This window comes from Cnephaeus nilssonii (genome assembly GCF_951640355.1).
Source record: "Cnephaeus nilssonii genome assembly, chromosome: 3".
NCBI classification, from domain to species: Eukaryota; Metazoa; Chordata; class Mammalia; order Chiroptera; family Vespertilionidae; genus Cnephaeus; species Cnephaeus nilssonii.
Genome location: NC_137074.1, coordinates 46,136,549 through 46,160,345, shown reverse-complemented (window position 1 = coordinate 46,160,345; position 23,797 = coordinate 46,136,549). Strand labels below are relative to the sequence as shown.

Below are 23,797 nucleotides of genomic sequence, written 5' to 3'. Positions count from 1 at the left end.
ATACTTTAACTATAGCCAATGAGTGACATAAGGAAGCAAAAGGCCACTAATGTGCCAAATTCAGGAACCTCCAAGTGTTTAGTCTCCTGTGGAGTTGGCCTACTTCGTGAGGCCTTTTAATCACTTGGATCTTAACTCTAATAAAAATGTCTACACAACTTCCACTGCTGGAGAGCTAAGAGCTGGGTTCGCTCCACTCTGAGGAAGCGCTCTGGGTGAGGGGAAGACCTTGGCTGCCATTTCATAAACAGGCTTGCTGAGAATCTCTGATGTGCTGTTTGTAGGTGCAGACTCCTTGGCTATGTTAAGAACAGAGAAACTCTTTGTAAATCTACACTTATGGGTAAACCTGTCTCCTTCAGGGCAGAAGGGCACACAAGTAGGAGGCTCTGTTGCTACTCTTCAGATTCATAACAACATAAAAAAATATTCTTAAGCAAAGCATGAAAATCTTTGTCCTTCTCCTATATGTCTTCATATTCCTTCTATGGCATCTATTTATTTTGGTATTTCCATAGAAACTGCAGCTGTGAAATTACCCCAAAGTTAGAGAATTTCTAAATTGTATCAGATTTGCAGAGGGAAAAGCAATGACAATAATGTTATTAATCAAATCAAATCCTTATATTAGTAAACAATTTCATGATGTACAAAATAAACTTGCTCATTCCTTCTCTTCGAAGACAGGAAAGAAATTAGTATTTCCCTTTAATAAATGTAAATACTGTTACTCAGAAATTTAATAACACACCAGGAGAGTAAGGACTAGAACCAATATATTATATCTTTATCATCTTGCTTCCCAAGGAAACTTAGTGTTCTTAAATTTAATCCATAAGTATAATTAAAGCTAAGGTTTTAAGAGATCTATCACCAAAGTAGAAAAGCATCTCTTTGGTTTTGTTAATAATTCTACAAATTAAAATTAAAATAATGCACTCATTAAATTGATTCTAAATAAATATAAATAAATACAAATTTTCAATAGTGGATAGATTATAGTTTAAAATGCAGTCTCATTACTATGATGGTTCTGTAAACTGAAAAATATTTCTAAAGAAATCTAACAAATGTTCTCCAAATTTCCATAAACTAAGTCAGTGGTTCTCAACCTTTCTAATGCCGCGACCCTTTAATACAGTTCCTCATGTTGTGGTGACCCCCAACCATAAAATTATTTTCGTTGCTACTTCATAACTGTAATTTTGCTACTGTTATGAATCGTAATATAAATATCTGTGTTTTCCGAACCCTGCTAGTGGTTCATGACCCACAGGTTGAGAACCACTGCTGTAGAGCCTAAGACCATCAGAAAACAGATATTTACATTATGATTCATTAACAGTAGCAAAATTACAGTTATGAAGTAGCAACGAAAATAATTTTATGGTTGGGGGTCACCACAACATGAGGAACTGTATTAAAGGGTTGCGGCATTAGAAAGGTTGAGAACCACTGAACTAAGTAATATAAATTAAGAAAGTTATTAAAAATAAAATAATATAAAAATTTTATTTATAGGCATGCTATTAATAATACTAAGAGATTAGAACATATCCAATATCATTCTAGTGGCAAATGGTTTTAAAATGTAGTGTGTAAGCATATAAAACTAAACAGATAAAAAGCTAAAAATAATGGTTATTAGTCATGGGAAGCTATATACATATTTATATGAAGTCAATCGATAGGAAATACAAAACAAAGCATGTACAAAATGATTAAAGAGAATTACAATGCCATACAGAGTCAAGCTTGTTTCATTATAGGTATGTATGTGCAAGGATTAAGGATTTAAGAGAATATAGGAAAAGATGAATAATCATTGAAACAAAGTTTCCCTCAAAATGATATAAATGTTTAACTTAAATATGATTTAAAGTTGATGAATTCAGGCAAGAGTAAATTAAGTTTACCTTAGACTGGTCTCCTTCCTAGACTCAAGAGCATCAAACATGGGTGGTCTTTACAGATAAATGAATAAACTACTATCTTCAATATTCTGATTCTATCAATTTAAAAAACAAACAAAACAAAACACTGACTGAGGCCTAGGACCTGGTTTTCTCTGCTTTGTACAGGATGTCTTTCAGACATCAGTTTCCACCAATGGAATGAGAGGCAATTTGAATGCCATTGCAGGTGTTTCTTCTAAGGGCTTTGGTTCCAAGAGGGATACATACACACAGCTTTCCCAATCCCCACATTTCTAATGTGGCAGCTTATTGGACTTATGAAAGTTCAGAAGAAATTAAAATGCTAACACATCCATGTGGGGCTTGAGGCCTGGGCTGAACTCTGAAATCAATATTGAACAAGGGTCTCTGAATAAATCTTAACTAAACTCTGATAAGAATTCAATTACATTTTACAGTCACCATGGATAAATCTCATTAAAGAAAAATCATGATTAAAGTTTCTGAGGAGGGAGAGAAGTCAAAAGGATGGTAAGAATTTCCATTATTTGAATTCACCTAGGTCTTTGAAGGATGTGACTGAGTACCTCCCAGACAGCGTTCCTTGTCATAATCATTGTATAGTATCAGGCAACCAAAGCTAACAGCTACAGCCTGAAGTATCACCAAGTTCCTACGCCTGGACTGGGAGGAGAAATCTGAGCCTGCACTCTGCAGAAATCCATAATTTAGCCAGATTGGACTTTCTTTGGTTTTATTACATACTCAGGAGAGCAAGCAAAGCATTTAAAATGCTATGTCTGACAGGTTAAAACAATTTTCTAAAGCCTGGTGAATCTCACTGCACATGTAAAGTCCTCATTTTCAGACTAAATAGGCCAGAAATCCTCTCAAAATTAACCTCAGAATAGCATGTACTGTATTTCACTACCATTCCTGGAGCAAGCCAAGTGTGGTTTACAAGGATTGCCTCATTTCATATCCACAAACCTTTGGGGAAAATCCTGAAAGCACCCACTATATAGATGAGGAAACTGAGGCTTAAAAAGATCAGGTAACTCTCCCAAGGAGACAAGACATTAAGTGATAGCACCAAATCCAGACACGTATTCTTTACATCATGTTACATTGTTTCCCCATATTGTTTATATGATTCCTAGATCATAAGGATAAAGAAAAACTGAATGAGGCTCATTAAAGTAGCAAGAATCAACCAGGCAGTCCAAAAAGAGATGGAGAAAAGATACAAGAGGTACAAAATCACAGCAGCCTGTGCTCATTTAGTATAAGGACCAACAGCCATGCATAGCTGCTTCTCTAGGCTCTGCTGACATCAGTATCAGAGCTTGCTATGACTAGCATCGTATCTAATAAAGAGAGAATATGCTAATTGACCCTCACGCCATTGCAAAGATGGCAACACCCAGAGCCAATAAGGAGAGAATATGCTAATTGACTGTCACACCCCCAAAGATGGTGGTGTCCACAGCCACAAGATGGTGGCGCCCAGTCTCTTCAGCCCCGCTGGGGCAGCAGGCATGCGGCAAGGCCAGGTGGGCCTGGCATTGCCATGCACCTGCCTCTGGAGTCCCCCAGTCCCCTCAGCCCCCCAGTCACACAGGGCTGGCCCGAGGCACAGGCAAGCCTCGAATGGCGGCTGCCCAGCCGCCCAGGGCCACCCGAGGCTCAGGTAACCAGGGCTAGCCGAGGCTTGCGCTGCCGGTTGTGGCAGCAGTAGAGGTGTGATGGAGCATCGCCTTCCCCTGATTGCTGGGTTGCCTCCCGCCCCTGAGGGTTCCTGGACTGTGAAAGGGGGCAGGCCAAGCTGAGGGACCCTCCCACTCCAGTGCATGAATTTTCATGTACCGGGCCTCTAGTATTTCATAATGGTGGTCCTATGTGAAAGTCACTGCGAATGACAGTCTTCACAATCTAATGACAAAGGCAGGGGATTTGTAATTTCCTCTTGTCAACACAGAATTCAAAGGGCGATATTTGAAATATTCTCATTTACTACAGAGGTAAGCTTTTGTTCACTGACTTCCCCTAATATGCAATTGCTCCTTGCAGATCAACAGGACCTTACTGTGTTGGTGTTTATGTTCTGGACAAACTAAAATTGTGTGATGTCTGAAAAAGCAAAACAAAAACATGGGACTAGGAGTGCCAACAACTGAATATGCCCTGGCTTGGACACTAATGATAGAAGATAAGAAGTCACTTTATTCCTCTCTGCTTCTCTGTGTTCTTACTTCTAAAGAGAGGAGTTAGACTAATGATATTCAAAGTTTTTTGTTTTTTTTTCCAGCTCCAACATTGCATGGCACTATAATGATGCTATATGAGTGTTTAAGTTGTCTTTGGGGAGAAAAAGGAAATAAAATTGAACCTAAGAAATGACAAACAATATTAAAGCTTGTAAGATCTTTATCTCAAAAAACCTTCAGATCTGTGCTACAGACTCCAGGGCTGCAATGAGTTAGAGCCGTCAGGTTATGGGAAGTGCCAAGGAGGCCAGGTACTTCTGCAATCAATTTAAAACTTGGGAATCTACAAAGGTATTTATAACTCCCAATGTCTTGCACCAAAAGCTTCCTCTATGATGACACTAGAGGCCCAGCAAGCAATATCGCATGAGACCCAGACCCACCATGTCGGCAGGACCCGCGCCAGGCAGGAGGTGGGACCCAGACTGACTCCCGCCATGCAGGGCAGGACATGGGACCCAGAGTCAAGTCCCCGCCCACCCATGCGTGCCTTGCCGCGCACACAGCCCTGACTACCTGTAGAGAGCACCTGGGAAGGCACATGGGCATTTCTTTAAATTGTCAGCTGAATCCAGGGTGGTAGGCAAAGCCACGTGTTGAAAACACATTCTGCCAAAAGGCAGAAGTGTTGTCAGCTTGACCTTCATTTCTGCCCAGGTGCCAGGGAGTGGGTTTTATTATGTAAATCCAGCCAAGCACCAGGAATGAATAGGACTCAGGCCCACCCTAGAATGCACATAATCTCCTTTGTCTTGACTTTTAGTAAAACTTCCTGTTTTTCTCACTGTATAAAATAAACATGCTGTATGGGCTCTGGGTCACTGTTCCTGTCCCTGTCCATGTCAGAGAACAGTGGTCCCACCCAGCCCCGGCTTTTTACTTCTATCTCTGTGTCTGTCTCTTTCTTTCATTTTCTCATTCCCCAGCTGCCCCTACTCAGGAACTGGACCGCTCTCTAGCCGTGCTGGATGCAGAAAAGAGAGAAATATTTATAGCCACCCACGTGTACCTCGCTGTGCATGCAGCCTCCTGGTGACCAGTCTTTGGCCGCGAAGGCGTGACAGCATGATGATGTCATGGCCAAGGGGTTTTTATAATAGGGATACTTGGGCACTGAGGGCCAAACCATGGCTCTTTTAGAGGTTTGCAAAAAGCACTACTTTTTTCACTAATAAGTGTTCAGCAGACACATTAAAGTCATGCAGAAGGATAACAAAGACATTTGCTTTAGGTTAAAAAAAAATTCTGTTCATCCATTAAATTGCTGTATCATATGATTGCTTAATGTATACATGTGAATAGCATGGCCAAAAGCTAAGATAATGTGACTACGAGTGTTTTTTAGTCACCCACCAATGTTATTAAAGTATAGTTGTCATGTTCTTCAAAAAGACAACAACAACAATTGTTAGCTCAGTCAGCATTACTATTCATTTCCCTTTAAGGTGCACTATAATAAAGAGTTTCTCAATGTACATCATTGAAAACCTCTGAGTATGTTAGGTAAGAAATCTTCTGGGTAGAAAAGAGGTGATTCAAAGGACCCAGGAGTTTAAAAGTGCATTGACAAGTCCAGAGGCCCTGTAACATTTCTCAACAAATACTGACAATTCAGGGTAACACCTAATAAGAAGAGGTGTAATATTGCCACTTGGGAAACTCTGATGCTACGAGGGATAACATGATAGCTAGTGCATACAAGCTTGAAATCCACATGGTGATGATCTTCCCAGCAGACCACTAATTGAATGGCAGCCCCATCCCAACACACCTTTTTCACATGAACACATGGAGAAAATTAAGATATGCCAATTTACATGAACCCATATTGTGAAGTCTGGGGCGAAGTCAAGATCTGATGGGCAACATTCTATCTGGAGTGACTGGCACTTTGTCAAAGAAGATATCTTTGCAAAGCACCTGAGGACCAAATCTGAACTTACAATGTAGCAGGGCTCACAGTAGGCTTTCTTCTCCATGGCGTAGAAGGGCTGCCCCCGGAGCTTGCTGTTGCAGATGATGCACGTGAAACAATCCACATGGAAGACCTGGTCCATGGCAGTGCATCCTGTCCCTTCCCCAATGACATTTTCCCCACAGCGAGCACAGCGGCCTGAAAGAAAGAAGGGATTGACTGTTAAGAACACACAGAGGAGCCCTAACCGGTTTGGCTCAGTGGATAGAGCGTTGGTCTGCGGACTGAAAGGTCCCAGGTTTGATTCTGGTCGAGGGCATGTACCTTGGTTGCAGGCACATCCCCAATAGGGAAAGAAAAAAAGAACACACAGAGGAACACTTCAGTCCTGGGATAGAAACCAACACAGGGAAGACAGCAACTTCATAATGTCTGCAGCAACAGCAATGGGACCACCACTATCGCCATCACCACCATGAACAAGATCACCAGGTTAGACATTACTATCCTGTGTAAGGCCAGCAGGATGGGGATTTTGCATCCTGCTATAAAATTGAGGAGTTGACTGTCTCAGCCAAAGAGCCTGCAGAAAATGACAGAGTAGAACTCAAGTCGAGGCCAGTGCCCTGACTCTACTCTCACATGGGAGTCTAAGCACAATGGCTCTTGGGATGGTAGGGGTAGGTGGGATTAACTAGGAAAGCCTTTCTCCTCGTGAAGTCTGCCTGTCTGGTTAGACTGGGAGGGAATGGGGTCCAAAAGCAAACTTCAACTCCTTTCACAAAAGCCCTGGTTGTAAAACCTTTGCATCTTGCTCTTGGTGACAGGCAGGTCAAAAACCAGTCCCTTTCATTTCCAGACAGCTCTGACTGCCAGAAAGTTCTTACTCAGATTGGGCTGGCATGCTTGCTCACTCTAATGGCTACCCAGTAGTTCCAGTTCTGTCTTCAGGGGAGTCATGAAAAAAACTCTCATCTCTTATACTTGACACTCTTTAAAATATTACACTTCAGTTAGCGTTGCCTCCAAGTCTGTTCTTGGGTTGAACATCCTTAAATCCTGCAACAGTTCCACACACTGTAGGGCTTGAATCCCTCATGGCCCAGGATTCTGCAAACTTCAGTATTCTTAAATGGATTCATGGGGCATCTGGACCACAGATGGACATCAGGTTTAGCTTTATAAGATTCACATTAAGTCTTAAATAACAGTACAAAATCATTTCAGAGAAATATTTATGTCAGCGAGAGACATTGTGCTGGTTGCAATCTGTCTCTGTATCTGGCTCCATCGTGGGAATCTTGTCAGAGGTCAGATCCACATCCAGGTTCCCATCTCATTCTTTATTTCTACTAAGTAATTACAGGTCACTGGGATGTCTGCAAGGATCTGCAGGCATTTACAGGTAAGCTATAGCAAACCTAGCACTTCATATGTGTCAGGCATTTTCTAGGTGCTTTTTATGTGTTAAATCCTTTCATATTCACAACAACCTATGAGATAGGAACTGTTATTATTCCCCTTTTACAGATGAAGAAACTGAGTCACAAAATGGTTAACTAACTACAAACTCAAGCAGTCTAGTTTTAGCATCTATAGTCTTAACCACTATGTAATCTTGCTTCTGCCTGGTTCTACGCATCAGGATTGAACACAGATCTGACATTATGGAGAGATTTCTCACTGAATGAAGACTGCTTTCAGCACTCCATCACATTGGATTGACAACCATTTCACACCTAAAAATAGGAGGGCTAAATGTTTCAACTTGGGAGAAAAAAGGCGGATATATTTCTAATTTTCTCTAGTTGAATTTGGCCCAGTAAAAATTTCTTTCTATTCTGTTGCAGAATTTGAATGTCTTTACTATAGTATAGTCCATCATCTTCCTCCTAAAAAATAAGAAATATCAAGTGTTGGAAAAATAGTTAAATCCTTGAAAACTAAGTCATCTCCACTATAATTTACATATTATAAAGTCAAGATATTATTGACATTTGTCAAAAGGTGTGGCTTTATTTTCAAACTTCTGTTGAAGAGTTATCTTGTACCTGTTTTTTATTATAAAAATATGTAACCTAGAGAGGTATGTTTAACATTATGGATGTTCATTGACTTTAGTAACCAAAGCAGATTATTTCATATAGCACTATTTTTTTTTGTTATTATGCATAACAAAACACTTAATTGGTTTACTAGAAAGTTCACTGAGCTATGTTTGAAAAAGATGCTAAATTCTGAGAGCATCATGGTATTATCTGTCAACATTTCGTTACAGAAAACATATTGAGGATAACAAGCAATCCATAACATCTAATTTTTAAAGAGTCATCATCAGACTTAGTGCTTAAACTCTTCTTTTTCAACTGCTTGCGTGGAAAGATCATATTCATCCTAGCATATACAGATTCTTTTCCTGTATATATTGGAAGCCTGTTCACTAAAATTTACATTTGTAATATTAATCTGAAGTAGTATTTATGGTATTACCTTTATTACTATTTTTTTCCACCTTTAATGAGTCATATTTAAATAACTGATCACCTTTGGTTGATCTGAAGAAAAATGTAATACAATAGTAAATAATGAAAAATACAGCTTTAACATCAGGAGAAAAAGTCATACTAGCAACATGAAAGTATTCTGGGCTGAATGGCACTGTTACTAAATGTTGATTAAAAAACAATTCAACAGAGGTTTTGTGGTACTTTTGATATTTTTGTAATGTGATGATTATTAAAAGAACTAACATGCATATATGCATAGCCCATGCACAAAGACAATAGTGCAGTTGAGGCCAGGGTTGGGGCAGAAGCTGGGTGGAGTAAGGCAAAGGGTGGAAAAATGGGGGACATTTGTAATACCCTCAGCAATAAAAATAAATTTAAAAAAGAGTAAGTTGGATTCCTGAGAAAATTATAATTTTAAAATTTCAAATTTAACAAATTTTAAATTAGTTAAGTGCAGGTCAACAACATTATTTTTAATTAATTCCCTTTCTAGACATCAAACTGTATTCCCTGATAACCCATCAGGGACTACTAGTGATCTCTGGTGGAAAAAAATGGTTTCAATCAGATGTTATCAACTGTTGGTCATGCTGGTCTACAAGGCAGGTAGCAATTATGATCTAGACCACAACCGCCCAAAGGGTAATATCTGGAGTCCAAGAGTCTGGGCCTACAAGGTTGATAGAGAGTCTGAGAACCTGGGGGAGATTTCAATCACTGATTAGATGGAAAGATGAGAGAAGAGTCCCTGAAGGTCAGGCTGAAAAGATAAGCGTTGGAATTCTCATTCTATTCAAGACATTCCCCAGGTATCTACTCTTTATCCAGTACTATATTTGGCTTCCCTGTGACATACAACGGTGGATCAGACAATATCAGTAGCTTTTACAGTCATTAGGGGACTATATAGATTCCACAATCACATGAGAAAGTGTCACATGGGAAAGTGCAATGGAATGTGGGAGGAAAATCACATCTGAGAAGGCACAGGAAAGTTTTAGTGGGGAAAGAAGTATTTGAGCCCAACCTTAAAGGATGGAATTTTGACAGGTGGGAATGGAAGAGAAAACAACAACATAAAACCTAGTTTTTCCAAATGCTTATTGAACCCAAAAACTCTGCAGTGATTTGGTGCTGGCATAATAAGGTTTTGTCTTCTCATCTATGAAAGGCGATGGGCTGAATTCATAAGGAACAATCTTTTCCTTTATATTTTGGAGAATATTCTTCCAGAGTGGGTCCGGTGAATATGCTGGCCCCAGACATGACCAGCTCTGCTGCCTCCGGTATTTTTCCTATTCTTGGGAGAAATCAGGGACACTAGGCTCGAGGGCAGTCAGTCTGGCACCTTTAAAATCACAAGCACAGAAAAAGAGCGAAGAACAAAAATTAAAAATAGCCCTGCACATCAACAGGACAGTAAAGGTGTCCGCATGTTCCCTTTTTACATGAACAAAATCTTACAAACCATGGCTTTTAGGGATGCATTGAGAATGGAAAGAAAGTTCCTCAAGCATAGTGCATTCTTGCCCCTACAGGGGCTCATACTACACATCACTGAAAGCATACCGCACTCTTAATGCCCTTCGTTTAGACAAACATCTCAGCACTTTCAAAGGAGGAAAACCAGGGGAATAGTACAGGACTAGCAGGCATCAGAGCATCGAGGAATGATAATTGATTAGGGGCCAGTAGGAATCCCAGTGTCAAGTTCAAATGCAGGGCTGGTATGAGAAGCCTAGCACAGGAACTTAACAAATCCAAGGAATAGTCATACAGCCTGGGGAGAATTTTGTCAGTGAATTAAGACACCCGAGCAGCAACAAAAAAATGAGCTCGTTTATTTATTATTGCTTATTATATATGTTGCTTTATGTCAACTGTGGAGATAGTAATGAATTATTCTCACCCATTACTCCTCCTTTTCCTCCCATCTATAGTAACCTCTGCAACCTCTCTGAAATGCTTCCTTCCCAACACAAGCCTGCTATGTAAATTGAGTTTCATTATCTCCCTTGGGCCATTGCAATGGCTTCCCCATTATTCTCTTATCTCTGATCTACTTCCTCTTATAAATAGAAAGGCTGTATGAAAGTCTTAGTACTTGAGCTAAGTCTGGAAGGTTATAGGTTTGAACAAGTTGTTTTTACGAATGGCATGGGTAGAGGATGATTTTACAGGTCAATCAAGAAAGAAGCAAGGAAGGTGGAATAGTGGGATATGTTTTAATGGTTCCCGCTTTCTCTTTTCATAAGATGAATTTATTTCCTTTACACTATGAAAGTAAAGTGTTATTTAGAAATGTTATTTGGGTGATCAGTACACCAATAGGCCATAGACTGTCTTTTGCAAACAATTCTGGTTTTGGAGATAGGACCAAAAATGTCCATAGCCATTTGGAGAGTTAGTGCTATGGAGATCAGGGGGTGACAGACTCCCAAACTCATATGTTATTCAATATGAAAAGTAAAATAGTAAATTTATGCAGACATAAAGCCAGGTCATGTATGTCCTCCTTGCTCCTTGATTTATAATAGAAATTTTGGGCACAAGCAAAATTAATATTCTATCTTTAAATACCATAAAGAACTAAAACTTTACATGCCAATTCTACAACAAATCAGCTTTTTCATTAGACACCTTCTAAAATATATTCTGAACAAAATCCTGCTCCAAAAGTTTAATCAATAAGGTTATATCAGGCTAGATCTGTGGTCGACAAACTGCGGCTCGCGAGCCATATGCAGCTCTTTGGCCCCTTGAGGGTGGCTCTTCCACAAAATACCACAGCCTGGGCAAGTCTATTTTGAAGAAGTGGCATTAGAAGAAGTTTAAGTTTAAAAAATTTGGCTCTCAAAAGAAATTTCAATTGTTGTACTGTTGATATTTGGCTCTCTTGACTAATGAGTTTGCGGATCACTGTGCTAGGGAAATGATGGTCACATATACCTAGAAACAAAGCCTGCCCCAATTTATCATACATATATACATGGCCACTGGGGTTACTGTCCTAAATCACAAACTCCATTAAGGCAGTTCACAAATTATCTTCCAACAAAGATACAAAAGTATAATAAAACAAGTTTGCATTTTTTATGTAACAGGTCCATATGACATTCACTGATGGTTCTAGGCTGAAGGCATTTTCTAATGGTCAAAGCTTTTATTTTACAGAAACGTGCAGCCTCAGTGCATACCTATAAAAAGCAGTTTTCTTAAAACTTGCTTAAGTTCTAGGACAATGATCCTCAATCTTGCCTGTATGTTGGAATCATCTGAAAACTTTTAAAAGAAATACTGATCTCCGGTCCCTGATCCAGAGATTCTGATTTCATTGGTCTGAGGTAGGAGACCTAGGATGAAATTTTTAAAAGCTTCCAGATGATTCTAATGTTCAGTCAAGTCAAGTTGAGCCACTTTCCAAGAGGTGCCTATTTCTGTGCTGCTTGTCAGGAAAACAGCTAACAAGTATCACCCAAACAGGTTTCATCTGCATGCAAAGCAGTTCAGAGGCAGACTGGTAACAATGAGTTGGCTGGAAAAAAAGCAAATTCTGTGGCATTGTAATATACATTGCTTTTCATCAACAAGAGTCATTTCCCTTATGTCTTAGTTTGAAGAGTTTTCAATGGCTTCCCTCCCCGTGGGGAAAGATTTATATTGATAACTATATGAACAGAATCTGCTAAATTTTCTCATAAACTATTGGCAGTGCTGAGCCAGAGAAAAGCAGTTCATGTGTATTGATTAGAAGCACTACTATGGAACTGGCTTCTTTTGTGTCACAAATGAATTGATAATATGGCACTGCTGTGTGGCCTTAGACAATACAGACTCTACAAGAATGTCAACTGATAGCCATGTAAGTAAGGTGTGGCATCACAAATTATATCATGCATCAAATTTAGTCATTACTAGTTTCTTGGACTTTGTCTTTAAACAATGTAGCATTATTTAGCTTATTATGGTTAGTGCTTTTGATTTCTGTGAATACTTGGATCCTTATCAGATTTTAAAAGCTGAACTATAGGACATATCCAGTTCTGTCTCTCTGCTTATATGAATATAACTGCATTATACTACTGCATTATATTATTGCTTAGGTGGGTCATGCAGAAATGCTTGAAGACTCAATGGGCATGTGGATAGCAAGGTGATGGAGGGGGAAGATAGCTGTTCCTCTCTCTCCCTTCCCTATATAGTATACACACACACACACACACACACACACACACACACACACAGTCACACGCACAGTCACACACACACACACACATTCTCATGCACACACTTGCAGGATGACAAAGAAAAAGGAGCAATGACTGCTATGGCACTAGGACCAGTGATAGACATGTGAAACATGGTAAATGAAAAGCAATCTATTGTCTCTTGTTTCACTGACAAAGGAGAGACAAATAAGAGAAACATTTTAAATACAAAATAAGAAATTAAGCTAAGGCAAGACAGAAACAACATAAAACAAACCCCCAAAATGACAGAATGGTTCAGGAATGGGTTGACAAAGGCCTGGACAACAAACCTGATGTGGTGTAGGCTGAGTGACCTATTGTTAAAAGGAAGTCATTATGAAGTCTAACCATGAGGTGATTCATTTATAGATATATATTTGCTTAGGTTGGACCTTCAGGTAAGGAGGTGAATCGGAGGGGGAGTCCCACATAGGGTTGCGACAGCAACTATGCCTCACTGATTTAAATATACTGCACTGTGAAGAAGTATTGCAAATAGATGAAAGAAAACCACTGCATTGTTTTCTGTACTAGGCACTGTCCTACACATTCTACATACATTCTTTCATTTAGCCCCATCAACCTTTATCTATTCTTATTTGATAGATAAGAAACCTGAGGTTAACTGACTTGGCCAAGGTCTCAAAGGTAGAATGAGGTGATGCTGGGATTAGAACCAGGTCAGACTTGTAAAGCCCACCTTCTTAATCAACAGTTTTTTCCTATGAATAATTTTAGTATTCATTCATAACTCTGATGCTTTTAGCATTGTCTAGGAGTGGGGCCAATTCCCTCTCCCAGGGAAAGAAGAAGAGCCAGCACTGCATCAGTTCTCTGTCATCTTGAGAGGAGGGTCCAGAGTGTACATCTCTGGTCCTAGACATAAGGAGCTCTTCATTTTGAAGTTGTCCAACACCTGCTGTAGTTGGAGGGAGAAAATAGAAGGGCCTCTAGTAGGTACTTTGTAGCTGTCACCCTCATTGAACTTCATGGACAGGTAGTCAAGGCACTTGCTGTCATCTCTCTTTCTACAGAAGCTGAGAAAAGGTGACTGCTGTGCATAGTACTTGGCACAGAATAGAGACTCAGTGTGAATTCTGGAGTTCTCAACGAACATCAGGATATGCTTAGAAGGGAAAATCATTATAGGTGAGGGTTCTTCAGAGAGGATTCTGAGCTGTTGAACCTCAAACTCTGGCTTCCCACCGGGAAAGTTTTTAAAAAATACTGATGCCCATGATCCACTTGTACAGATTCCAATTTATTTGGGGTGGGGCTCTGCAATAGCTGTTGATGTGCAGTGGGTTGAGAACCATTGCTGTAAAGGGAGCTGTGTGTTTATGTGTTCCACACATTGTAGTTTGTCCTGGAATATTCTTAGAAAGCAATGACAGCTAGGAGCAACAGCCCTGGCTGTATGAGCTACATTCTAGGAAACCACCATTTGTTGGAACCATGTACCCTTGTCCCAACCTTCACTAAACTAATTCTCACACACACACACACACACACACACACACACACACACACACACGGCAGGACAATCATTTTCTGATGATTTATATTCTCAGGAAAAACAGCACAAACAAACCCTAAAACCAGACAACAAGAACAAGAACAAAACAAAAAACAACACTGCTTTGCAGTTTGGGATAATGATAGCCTTTAAACAAAGTTCTATATAGCATGGTGTAACGGCAATTAGACAGAACTGTGGGTGTGAACTCACTAGTATGGGAGCCTGAACAAGTTTCCTAAATTTCTGAACCTGAGGTCCCTTGTTTTCAAACAAGCAAAGTAGACTCCTGGAAGATCCAGGCGGTCTCAGTGAGTCATTTATCCAGCCATTTTGTCAACTCTTCAAACACACTGAATCTCTATTCTGTGCCCAATACTATGCACAGCAGTCACCTTTTCTCAGCTTCTGTAGAAAAGAGAGATGTAACAAGTGCCTTGACTACCTGTTCATGAAGGTCAATGAGGGTAACAGCTACAACATACTAGAGGCCCTTCTACTTTCTCCCTCCAACTACAGCAGGTGTTGGACAACTTCAAAAAGAAGAGCTCCTTAAGTCTAGAACCAGAGATATACCCTCTGTCCCTTCCCTTAAAGATGATGGTCAATGTGGGATAACAGAGATAGCTGCATCTATAAGACAGTTATATAAGATTTACCAAAATGCTATGCATAGAATTTAATGCTAGGAATTCAGTTCCAAACCTGAACATTTTTGTGGCCCCAGAGAGATCATAATGATCGAGGTATTCTGCACATACTATTTTCCAAGCATTGTTTTAAGTATTTGAATGTACTACTGTATAACCTTTCTAACAACCCCATGAAGCAGATCCTTATGATCTCTACTGTAGTTGAAGAAATGTCAGTCTAGAGAGATTAAGTAACTTGCCCAAGGCCACAGAGTTAAAAACTGAAGCTGGAATGGGGGCCCAGACAGTCTGGCTCTAGAGCCCTGCCCTCTAACCTGGCTTATTACTTTCCAACTCCAAAAATTCCTGAAAACTCCGGTCTGGCAGGAAGCTTGTACAAACCTTATCACTCCCTGACAGGAATATCAGTGTCTGTTTTGGCTAAAGCAAGATTTCTCTTCAAATTATTTTTTACACATGGACAATTTCATACTCCTGCACTTAATTTTAATCTCTTCTTTTATACTTAAAATTCATTTCATGATTGATCTGCTGACAGGAAAAAAATCAATATCTACAAGTAGTGTTACAACTGCTACTGCAATGATTATTTTTGACTTATGATTCGAAACTGGTGTGTAGTATCTCACATGGGGATTTGTGTTTCCCTCAAGCTTCACGCAAAGCTGAAAATCTTGACATTTGCCTGGATACTTTTATTATTGGTGGAAAATCCTAAATGGATTTTTGGTGGAAAATCCTAAATGTGTTCTTGCTATTTAAGAGCCAACCTAACATTGAAGTAACTCAAGAGGGTGTTTCTAAAGCCACTGTATTTCAATGCCCCACAATAGCCACGTGCTTCTCCTTAGGATGCTAACAGACACTCCTTCTATTTAACAGTGCTTTAGAATAGTCAATGTACTTTCTCACCTGACACTACCAAAAAGAGCAAAACAAAAGTTATAACTAATATTACTTACAATAGTGTGGTGAAGGCCTGGGGCAGGGGGGCAAGTGCTGGCTAGAAGGGGTCAATGGGGGGGGGGGGGAGGGGGACATCTGTAATACTTTCAACAATAAAGACAAATTAAAAAAATAAATTTTTGATACATGAAGATGGAGAGCAACCTGCAAGTTCATATAAAACATAATTTCCATGTTGTCATTTAAATCTTACAAGAACTAAAAGCTAGATAAGACAATTATCCTCTTTTGACAAATGAGTTAACCTTATGAATGACTTAAAGGGAGCAGAGTTGGAATTCAAGCTCAGTTAACCTGGCCCCAGTCTAGTGGACTTTGAGCTAGACCACATGACCTGTGTGCCTGACACTGGACCCACAGATGGGTGATGTTCTCACCCATCAGAAGCTCATTCGTCTTATTTGGGTTTTGGTTTTCTACTTCAGACTGAAATGGCTGTTATACATTGTTAAGAGGACTTATAAAGTCCCAGAATGTAAGAGCACGTGGAAAACATAGACAGCATACAATCCAATCTAATCTACAGATACAAAAGCAACAGCTCAGAGAGAGGCAGTGCCTCAAGAGCCCATTGCAAGTCAAGAGCAAAGATGAGGCCTGAATTCAAGACTGCAGGCTCTCAATAAGGTGCTCTTTCATCTGCACAGGTGTGCCACCACAAGTATTAGTTTCTTCCCATTAGTAGGCGCTGTTGCCTGAGCATGAGGAATTTCTCCCACATACGGTGAAATTTCATTGCCAATAGGAGTACTGTATTGTGTGGAATACTGATGTTCACAAGAATGACTCCTACATGATTCCAGAAGAAGGTTAACTCTGTCACCATCAGAACCAGGACAATCATCTTATTTCTGTCTAAAACACCTTGCATGTGCTGCATTTGTACTTCTGTATGTTCTGAAATTCAAAGCAATGGCAGCAGAATGTGGGGTAGTGGGTTTTGCAATGTACCTCAGGGCCAGAGAAGGCCAGGCTCTGGTCTCTGTTCGACCAAAAGTGGTCTGAATTTATTTGTTTTGTACATTAGAGTTACATTTAATAGTCACTTGATAGAAGGTTTCTGACTTTATTTTGTTATTTTTAAAGAATAAAAACCCCATTGAATGGGTAAGTGGTAGATTTGTGGTTAGAAGAACCAGGTTTTAGTTCTAGCTGTACTAGATATAAGATCTGTGACTTTGGAAAAGCTACTCCATCCATCTAAGCCAGTTCTAGGTACCTCAATAGTAATACCAGCCCTAGGGAACTCAAAGAGCTACTGTGAGAAATGTGTGTGTGTGTGTGTGTGTGTGTGTGTGTGTGTGTGTGTGTGTATAAATATATATATATATATATACTAGAGGCCCAGTGCACGAAATTCATGCACGGGGTGGGGGGTGTCCCTCAGCCCAGCCTGCACACTCTCCAATCTGGGACATCCCTCTCACAATCCAGGACTGCTGGCTCCCAACTGCTCACCTGCCTGCCTGCCTGATTGCCCCTAACCTCTTCTGCCTGCCAGCCTGATCAGCCCCTAACCATTCCCCTGCCAGCCTGATTGATGCCTAATTGCTCCCCTGCCAGACTGATTGCCCCTAACTACCCTCCCCTGCAGGCCTAGTCACCCCTAACTGCCCTCCCCTGCCAGCCTGGTCACCCCTAACTGCCCTCCCCTGCAGGCCTGGTCACCCCCAACTGCTACTGCCTGCAGGCCTGGGTCCCCCCCCCCCCAACTTCCCTTCCCTGCAGGCCCGGTCACCCCCAACTTCCCTCCTCTGCCAGCCTGGTCACCCCTAACTGCTCTCCCCTGCAGGATTGATCGCCTCCAAATGCCCTCCCTTGCAGGCCTGGTCCCTCCCAACTGCCCTCCCCTGCCGGCCATCTTGTGGTGGCCATCTTGTGTCCACATGGGGGCAGCCATCTTTGACCACATGGGGGCAGCCATCTTGTGTGTTGGAGTGACGGTCAATTTGCATATTATTCTTTTATTAGATAGGATATATATATATATATATATATATATATATATATATATATATGTGTGTGTGTGTGTGTGTGTGTGTAGGCCCGGTGCACAAAATTCGTGCAATGGGGGGGGTCCCCTCCGCCCAGCCTGCCCCCTCTCACATACTGGGAGTCCTCAGTGGATGTCCTACTGATGGCTTAGGCCCGCTCCCCACGGGGAGCGGGCTAAGCCGCAGTCTGGCTTCCCTTTGTGGGAGATGACCAGGCTGATCAGGGAAAGGCACCAGTCCCATCACCCTGCTGCTGCAGCCACTGCCAGTCACCACAGCCACCAAGGTGTTTTCATTAACATGGTCTCCAGTCCCTTCACCATGAAAAAATGACAACTTTCTTTAGGCATTTTCAGGATGTGTCTTTCATAGGATATGACCTTCCTTCCCTCCTTCCTTCCTTCCTTCCTTTCCTTCCTTCCTTCCTTCCCTCCTTCCTTCCTTCCTTCCTTCCTTCCTTCCTTCCTTCCTTCCTTCCTTTCCTTCCTTCCTTCCTTCCTTCCTTCCTTCCTTCCTTCCTTCCTTTCCTTCCTTCCTTCCTTCCTTCCTTCCTTCCTTCCTTCCTTCCTTCCTTCCTTCTTTCTTTCTTTCTTTCTTCCTTTCTTCCTTTCTTCCTTTCTTCCTTCCTTCCTTCCTTCCTTCCTTCCTTCCTTCCTTCCTTCCTTCCTTCCTTTCTTTCTTTCTTCTTTCTTTCTTTCTTTCTTTCTTTCTTTCTTTCTTTCTTTCTTTCTTTCTTTCTTTCTTTCTTTCTTCCTTTCTCCTCACCTGAGGATATGTTTCCATTGATTTTTAGAGAATGTGGAAGAGAAAGGGAAAGACAGAGAGAAACATCAAAGTGAGAGGAACACTTTGATTGGTTGCCTCCTGCACGAGCCCTGACCTGGGCCCCAGCCAGGGAGGAGCCTGCAACTTAGGTACATGACCTTGATCAGAATCTAACCCAGACCCTGTGGTTGGCAAACCTAGGCATTATCCACTTAGCCACACTGCCTAGGGCAGGTTATGACATTTCTTAGCCCTCCAGCAGCGGACCTTCGTGTTTTTTTTCTCCAGGAGTGTGGTGGAAAAGCCCTAGATCACCTTTTTGGATTCTTATACCCAAGTTACTAAGAATATTACCAGTGGCATACAGGGAGCTTAGCCAATGAGTGGTCAGAAAAGGTGTTTCCTCTGTAGTTTACACCTATCTCCTCCAATCTCTGGCTCCACCCTGGTCAAGGCCTAAAGCATCGGGGAGTGAGCAGGAGCCCCCCTCAGTTCCCTCCAATCACCAGCTCCGCCCCTGCCAAGGCCTAAAGCCTCCGGCTCTGGGCAGGGGACCCCCAGCTGGCTCCGATCGCCCGGCTCCACCCCCGGCCAAGGCCGCAAGCCTCTGGCCAAGGCTCAGGCCCTGGGCAGGGACCCCCCAGATCACTTCGATCGCCCTGCTCCGCCCCTGCCAAGGCCGCAAGCCTCTGGCCAAGGCTCGGGCCCTGGGCAGGGACCCCCAGTTGCTGGATCACCCAGCTCCGCCCCTGGCCAAGGCCAGCAAGGGCAGGTGGAAAGCTTGGCTTCCTCCATTGCCGGGGAAACCCAAGCCTTCCTCCTGCTCTCCGTGGCTGCAGCCATCTTGGTTGGGTTTATTTGCATATTCGCTTTTGATTGGCTGGTGGGCATGGCTTGTGGGCATGGCTTGTAGGTGTGACGGAGGTATGGTCAATTTTCATATTACTCTTTTATTAGAAAGGATAATTTGCGCATATATATAATTACAAATGACAATAAAATGTAAGGAATTACATCAAGATGTATCACTGTAAATAAATTTTATTATGCATATTGATATAAATTACATGCACAGTAGAGCAGAAGGTACTTATGTATCTGGGTCTCCTATCCAGAGATTACATTCTAAGGAATACCTATGCAAAATCCACAAGATGGAATGCAGTACTGAATGTTAGTAGATATATTTTGAGTACCTAAACTCCCTGGAAATACTGGCAATGCCATTTATCTTCTCAGAGAAGTAGGCAGTTGGATATCATCAATATTTGAAAGATGAAACTACTATAGACCTCATCGGCAGACCGAGGCACAGAGCCTTAGATCGCTCAGGCCACTCCCACCCCGTGTGTCTGTAAAATCCTCTTCACTGAACTGTAGTCTGCATTGATTCCATTTTTGGCACTTGCATAGCAATACTGAGCTCTCTGAGTGCTAAAGTGATGTCTTGGGAACAGTTATTAATACATGTATGTATGCACACAGTATGTGAAAATATGCAAGATTGAAAGCAACTCATGTATTACTTTTAGGCAATACTTCCCACTGGGAGTATGCTCCTGCAAAAATTTCTCTCTCTCTTAAGACGCTTGCACAGTCATCTGCTATCACTTACCAGAATGTTTGGGATAAAAATGGTGTCAATTTTAAGGAAACACACTTCTCAATTTTCTTTGCTAACATCTGAATAAAACATGAGAAGCTTCCTACTTTTCCCTTCTCCCCTTTCATTCACAGAATAAGTCTCTTCACAATCTTGCTTTGTGTGGAGAGGAAATAGTCACCCTTGTTTGCCACCTCCAAATTAGCAGAATTCACTGGGTTTAAAAGGAGAAAACTTAAATTCCACTCTAATAAGTTCCACTAGTTATCATTATTTCTGAGGTACAGCACAATGTCTTATAATAAGAACACAATAAGAAATCATGTTTCTACCTTGTAGGAGCTGATAGCCCTGTGAGATCATGAGAGGGCAGCAGGAGGCAGACACCAGAACGTTCTACAAGCAGGGTTGGGCTGGGATTGAAGGTACACTTTCTGGACCATGTAAGAGTTCGGAAAAATGACATGTTTCCTTAAGAAGCCATGCACCCAAGATGGACCAATACTTTCTATCTCCTTTTATTAAAATGAATACATTTAATCAAGTGTTTTCCTAAGCACCTTCCATTTTTCATTCTAAGATACATTTTATAAAATGAAAAGGCAACTTGAATTTTAGATTAAGTTTGCTTGAGGGTAAGGAGAATCTGCTCAATGGTGATCTTTGGAAAATCCTTCAAGACCCATTTTTTTAAAAAATATATTTTTATTGATTTCAGAGAGGAAGGGAGAGGAAGGAAGAGATAGAAACAGCAATGATGAGAGAGAATAACTGATCAAGTGCCTCCTGTATGCCTTATACTGGGGATCGAGACCACAACTGGGATATGTGCCCTGACTGGGAATTGAATGGTGACCTCCTGGTTCATAGGTTGATGCTCAACCACTGAGCCACACCGGCTGGGCACAATCCAATTTTAAAAAAAAACCCACTATTAAAGTGAAGAAATATAAGCCACAAGAAAACCAAGCAATAGGCATATTCTACTTATGTCAGCAGAGTATTTCTGGGAGATTCCTCTTGTACTAATGTAGTTTCCAGTTTTAGATTATCACATTCAGTAAACACATTTAATTTTTACAGTGTGACTAATACCCAAGTGCCTAGTAGCTAGTGAGATAAGTTAAGGGCTCTCCCTTCCTAAGGCTAAGGCTTTGTAGGAGCGCCCAGAAACCGTGTATATTCACAGAAACTGCACAAAAACAGATAAGCTCAGTAATGAGTTCTTGCATCAGCTCCTGCTACGTGCTTATTTGTAGTTCTGTCTTGAGCAAGAGATAGCACACAGGGGGGAATGCAAAGTTGAAGGTCTTTAACAAAAATTTGGACTGTAAACACAGCTTGGCATTATCGGCATTCTGTTAAGTTCAAAGATGAGATAGTTACAACAAATACAGCTTGCTTTATTTCTGAAACAAAACTGTGCACATATTTGTGGCCATACTACTAATTAACCTGTAGATTGTTCCTTTCATCTTTCCAGTGTTTTTTCCTCCCTGTTCCAACATGTTGGGGTTATTTTTTTCCCATCTGGAACATAATCAAACCATTCTCTTCTAGACACTAGAGAGGAGAATTGTACAAATGATAAAGGGACTGGAGAGACTGACTTGTACAAAAAGATTAAAAGAGCTACATGTGCACATAAAATGAGGCTGAAGGATGACTAAGGAGTACCATGAAAACGTTCTAAAAATATTTGAAAAATGTAAATACCGAGGAATACTTTAGCTTGGTGCAGGAACAATGGTGTATATTCAAGGAAAGATCACTATTAAAGAAAAAATTTTAAATGTGTAAGATGTTATTCATGGGATATAAGAAAACTGGAGCAGAAGGGTAGCTGAAAAAGCAATGGGATAAGAGTTAGCAGACATGAATTCAGGGGTTGGTTTTACCAGAGATAGCTGTGTGGCCTTAGGAAGGTCATTCAACCAACATGGGCCTCAGATCACTCTTGTAAATTAGAGTGTGAACCAAGATTGGGGATTTGTAAAGTGTCCCAACAAACTATAAGAGTTCTGAGGATTCATGCCGAAACTGGTTTGGCTCAGTGGATAGAGCGTCGGTCTGCGGACTGAAAGGTCCCAGGTTCGATTCCGGTCAAGGGCATGTACAATGGTTGCGGGCACATCCTCGGTGGGGGGTGTGCAGGAGGCAGCTGGTCGATGTTTCTCTCTCATCGATGTTTCTAGCTTTCTATCCCTCTCCCTTCCTCTCTGTGGAAAATCAATAAAATATATTAAAAAAAAAAAGAGTTCTGAGGATTCAGGTATATTGGATCTTTAAAATGAGTGGAGGGGAGTGGCGATTGATGAGAATCCCCTTTATCAGTTTCATTTCTATACCATTAATTTCTTCAGAATAATTTTTTTCAGAAAATGATTGACTTAAAAAAGTTAGCACAAGAAATTTACCAACTTCAAAAGTTTGAAAAAGGTATTGGAGATTGCTTTTAGAGCCATTTCTGTTTCAACAGACTCCCAACAAGGCAGAGGATTTACAAAAGTTATGCTTTTACAGAATGTTTATTACGTTCCTCCAAGGGGCAATGTAGCAGTAAGAGAGATATGGAACTCAAATACAACTTTTAATACAGAATTGCCAAAAATTCATTAATGAGTAGAGGAATCCTTCCTATAGTTCCCTGTAAGACAGAAAGCAATTAATCCCCTTTAACATTTACTGAGAGCTTCCAACAACCAATTCTTAAGACTCATGATAAAGAATGTAGAAGATAAATATTTAAATTAAACAGATATTGAGTGCTTACCGTATGTGAGACACTGCCTGCCAAACTAGGAATCCTCAATTTACTCCTTAGTGACCCTCAGTCATGTGTCTTTGTGCACAACCAGCTAATACTGCTATGGGCACAGCCTGACTCCTGCTCCAACCTGCTACCAAAGTAAGCTGTATTGGATCCCAAACCTACTCAGACCATTTGAACTTGTCATTGTAATTATGTAAATTAAAAAAAAGTGAAAATGTTTTTGATAAAATGCTTTGGAAAAGATCCATAAATACTCCTCACGTAGGGAAAAAAGGATACGTTGTTCAATTAGGTATAGATAAGCAAGTTTAAAATATTAGAAAAATAATTTAAAAAATTGTAAAGCATTCACATTATTTTACAGGTGTCTTTAAGTTCTTACACTCTAAAGAAACCCAAACTGGAAATTGTAGAGGTACCATTATAATATTATGCATTGTAACTCAAATCAGACACAAAGCCAATAACCCTCACTCAAATTTGCCTTGGCTATTTTTTAAAAGTGATAAAATATACATTTTGGTGTTTATTTATAAAAATAAACTTTATTAAGGTATAATTTATGTATAATAAATTAACCCATTTTAACTGTGAATTTTGATAAACTTTAAGAAATTCATGCACCCTTGTAATTATTACCATGATCAAGTTCTACAAGTTTCTTTACCA

At 40.7% G+C, this 23,797-nt stretch overlaps 1 protein-coding gene across 6 annotated transcripts in view; it reads right to left on the bottom strand.

The window, feature by feature from the left end:
• Nucleotides 1–23,797, bottom strand: part of LPP (LIM domain containing preferred translocation partner in lipoma) — a 679,775-nt gene that overhangs the window by 108,060 nt on the left and 547,918 nt on the right. For all 6 annotated transcript variants that reach the window (XM_079766429.1, XM_079766432.1, XM_079766430.1 and 3 more), the window contains one exon: nt 6,127–6,296. In XM_079766429.1, coding sequence (XP_079622555.1) covers nt 6,127–6,296 — 170 coding nt within the window. The remainder of the gene's footprint in view (nt 1–6,126; nt 6,297–23,797) is intronic.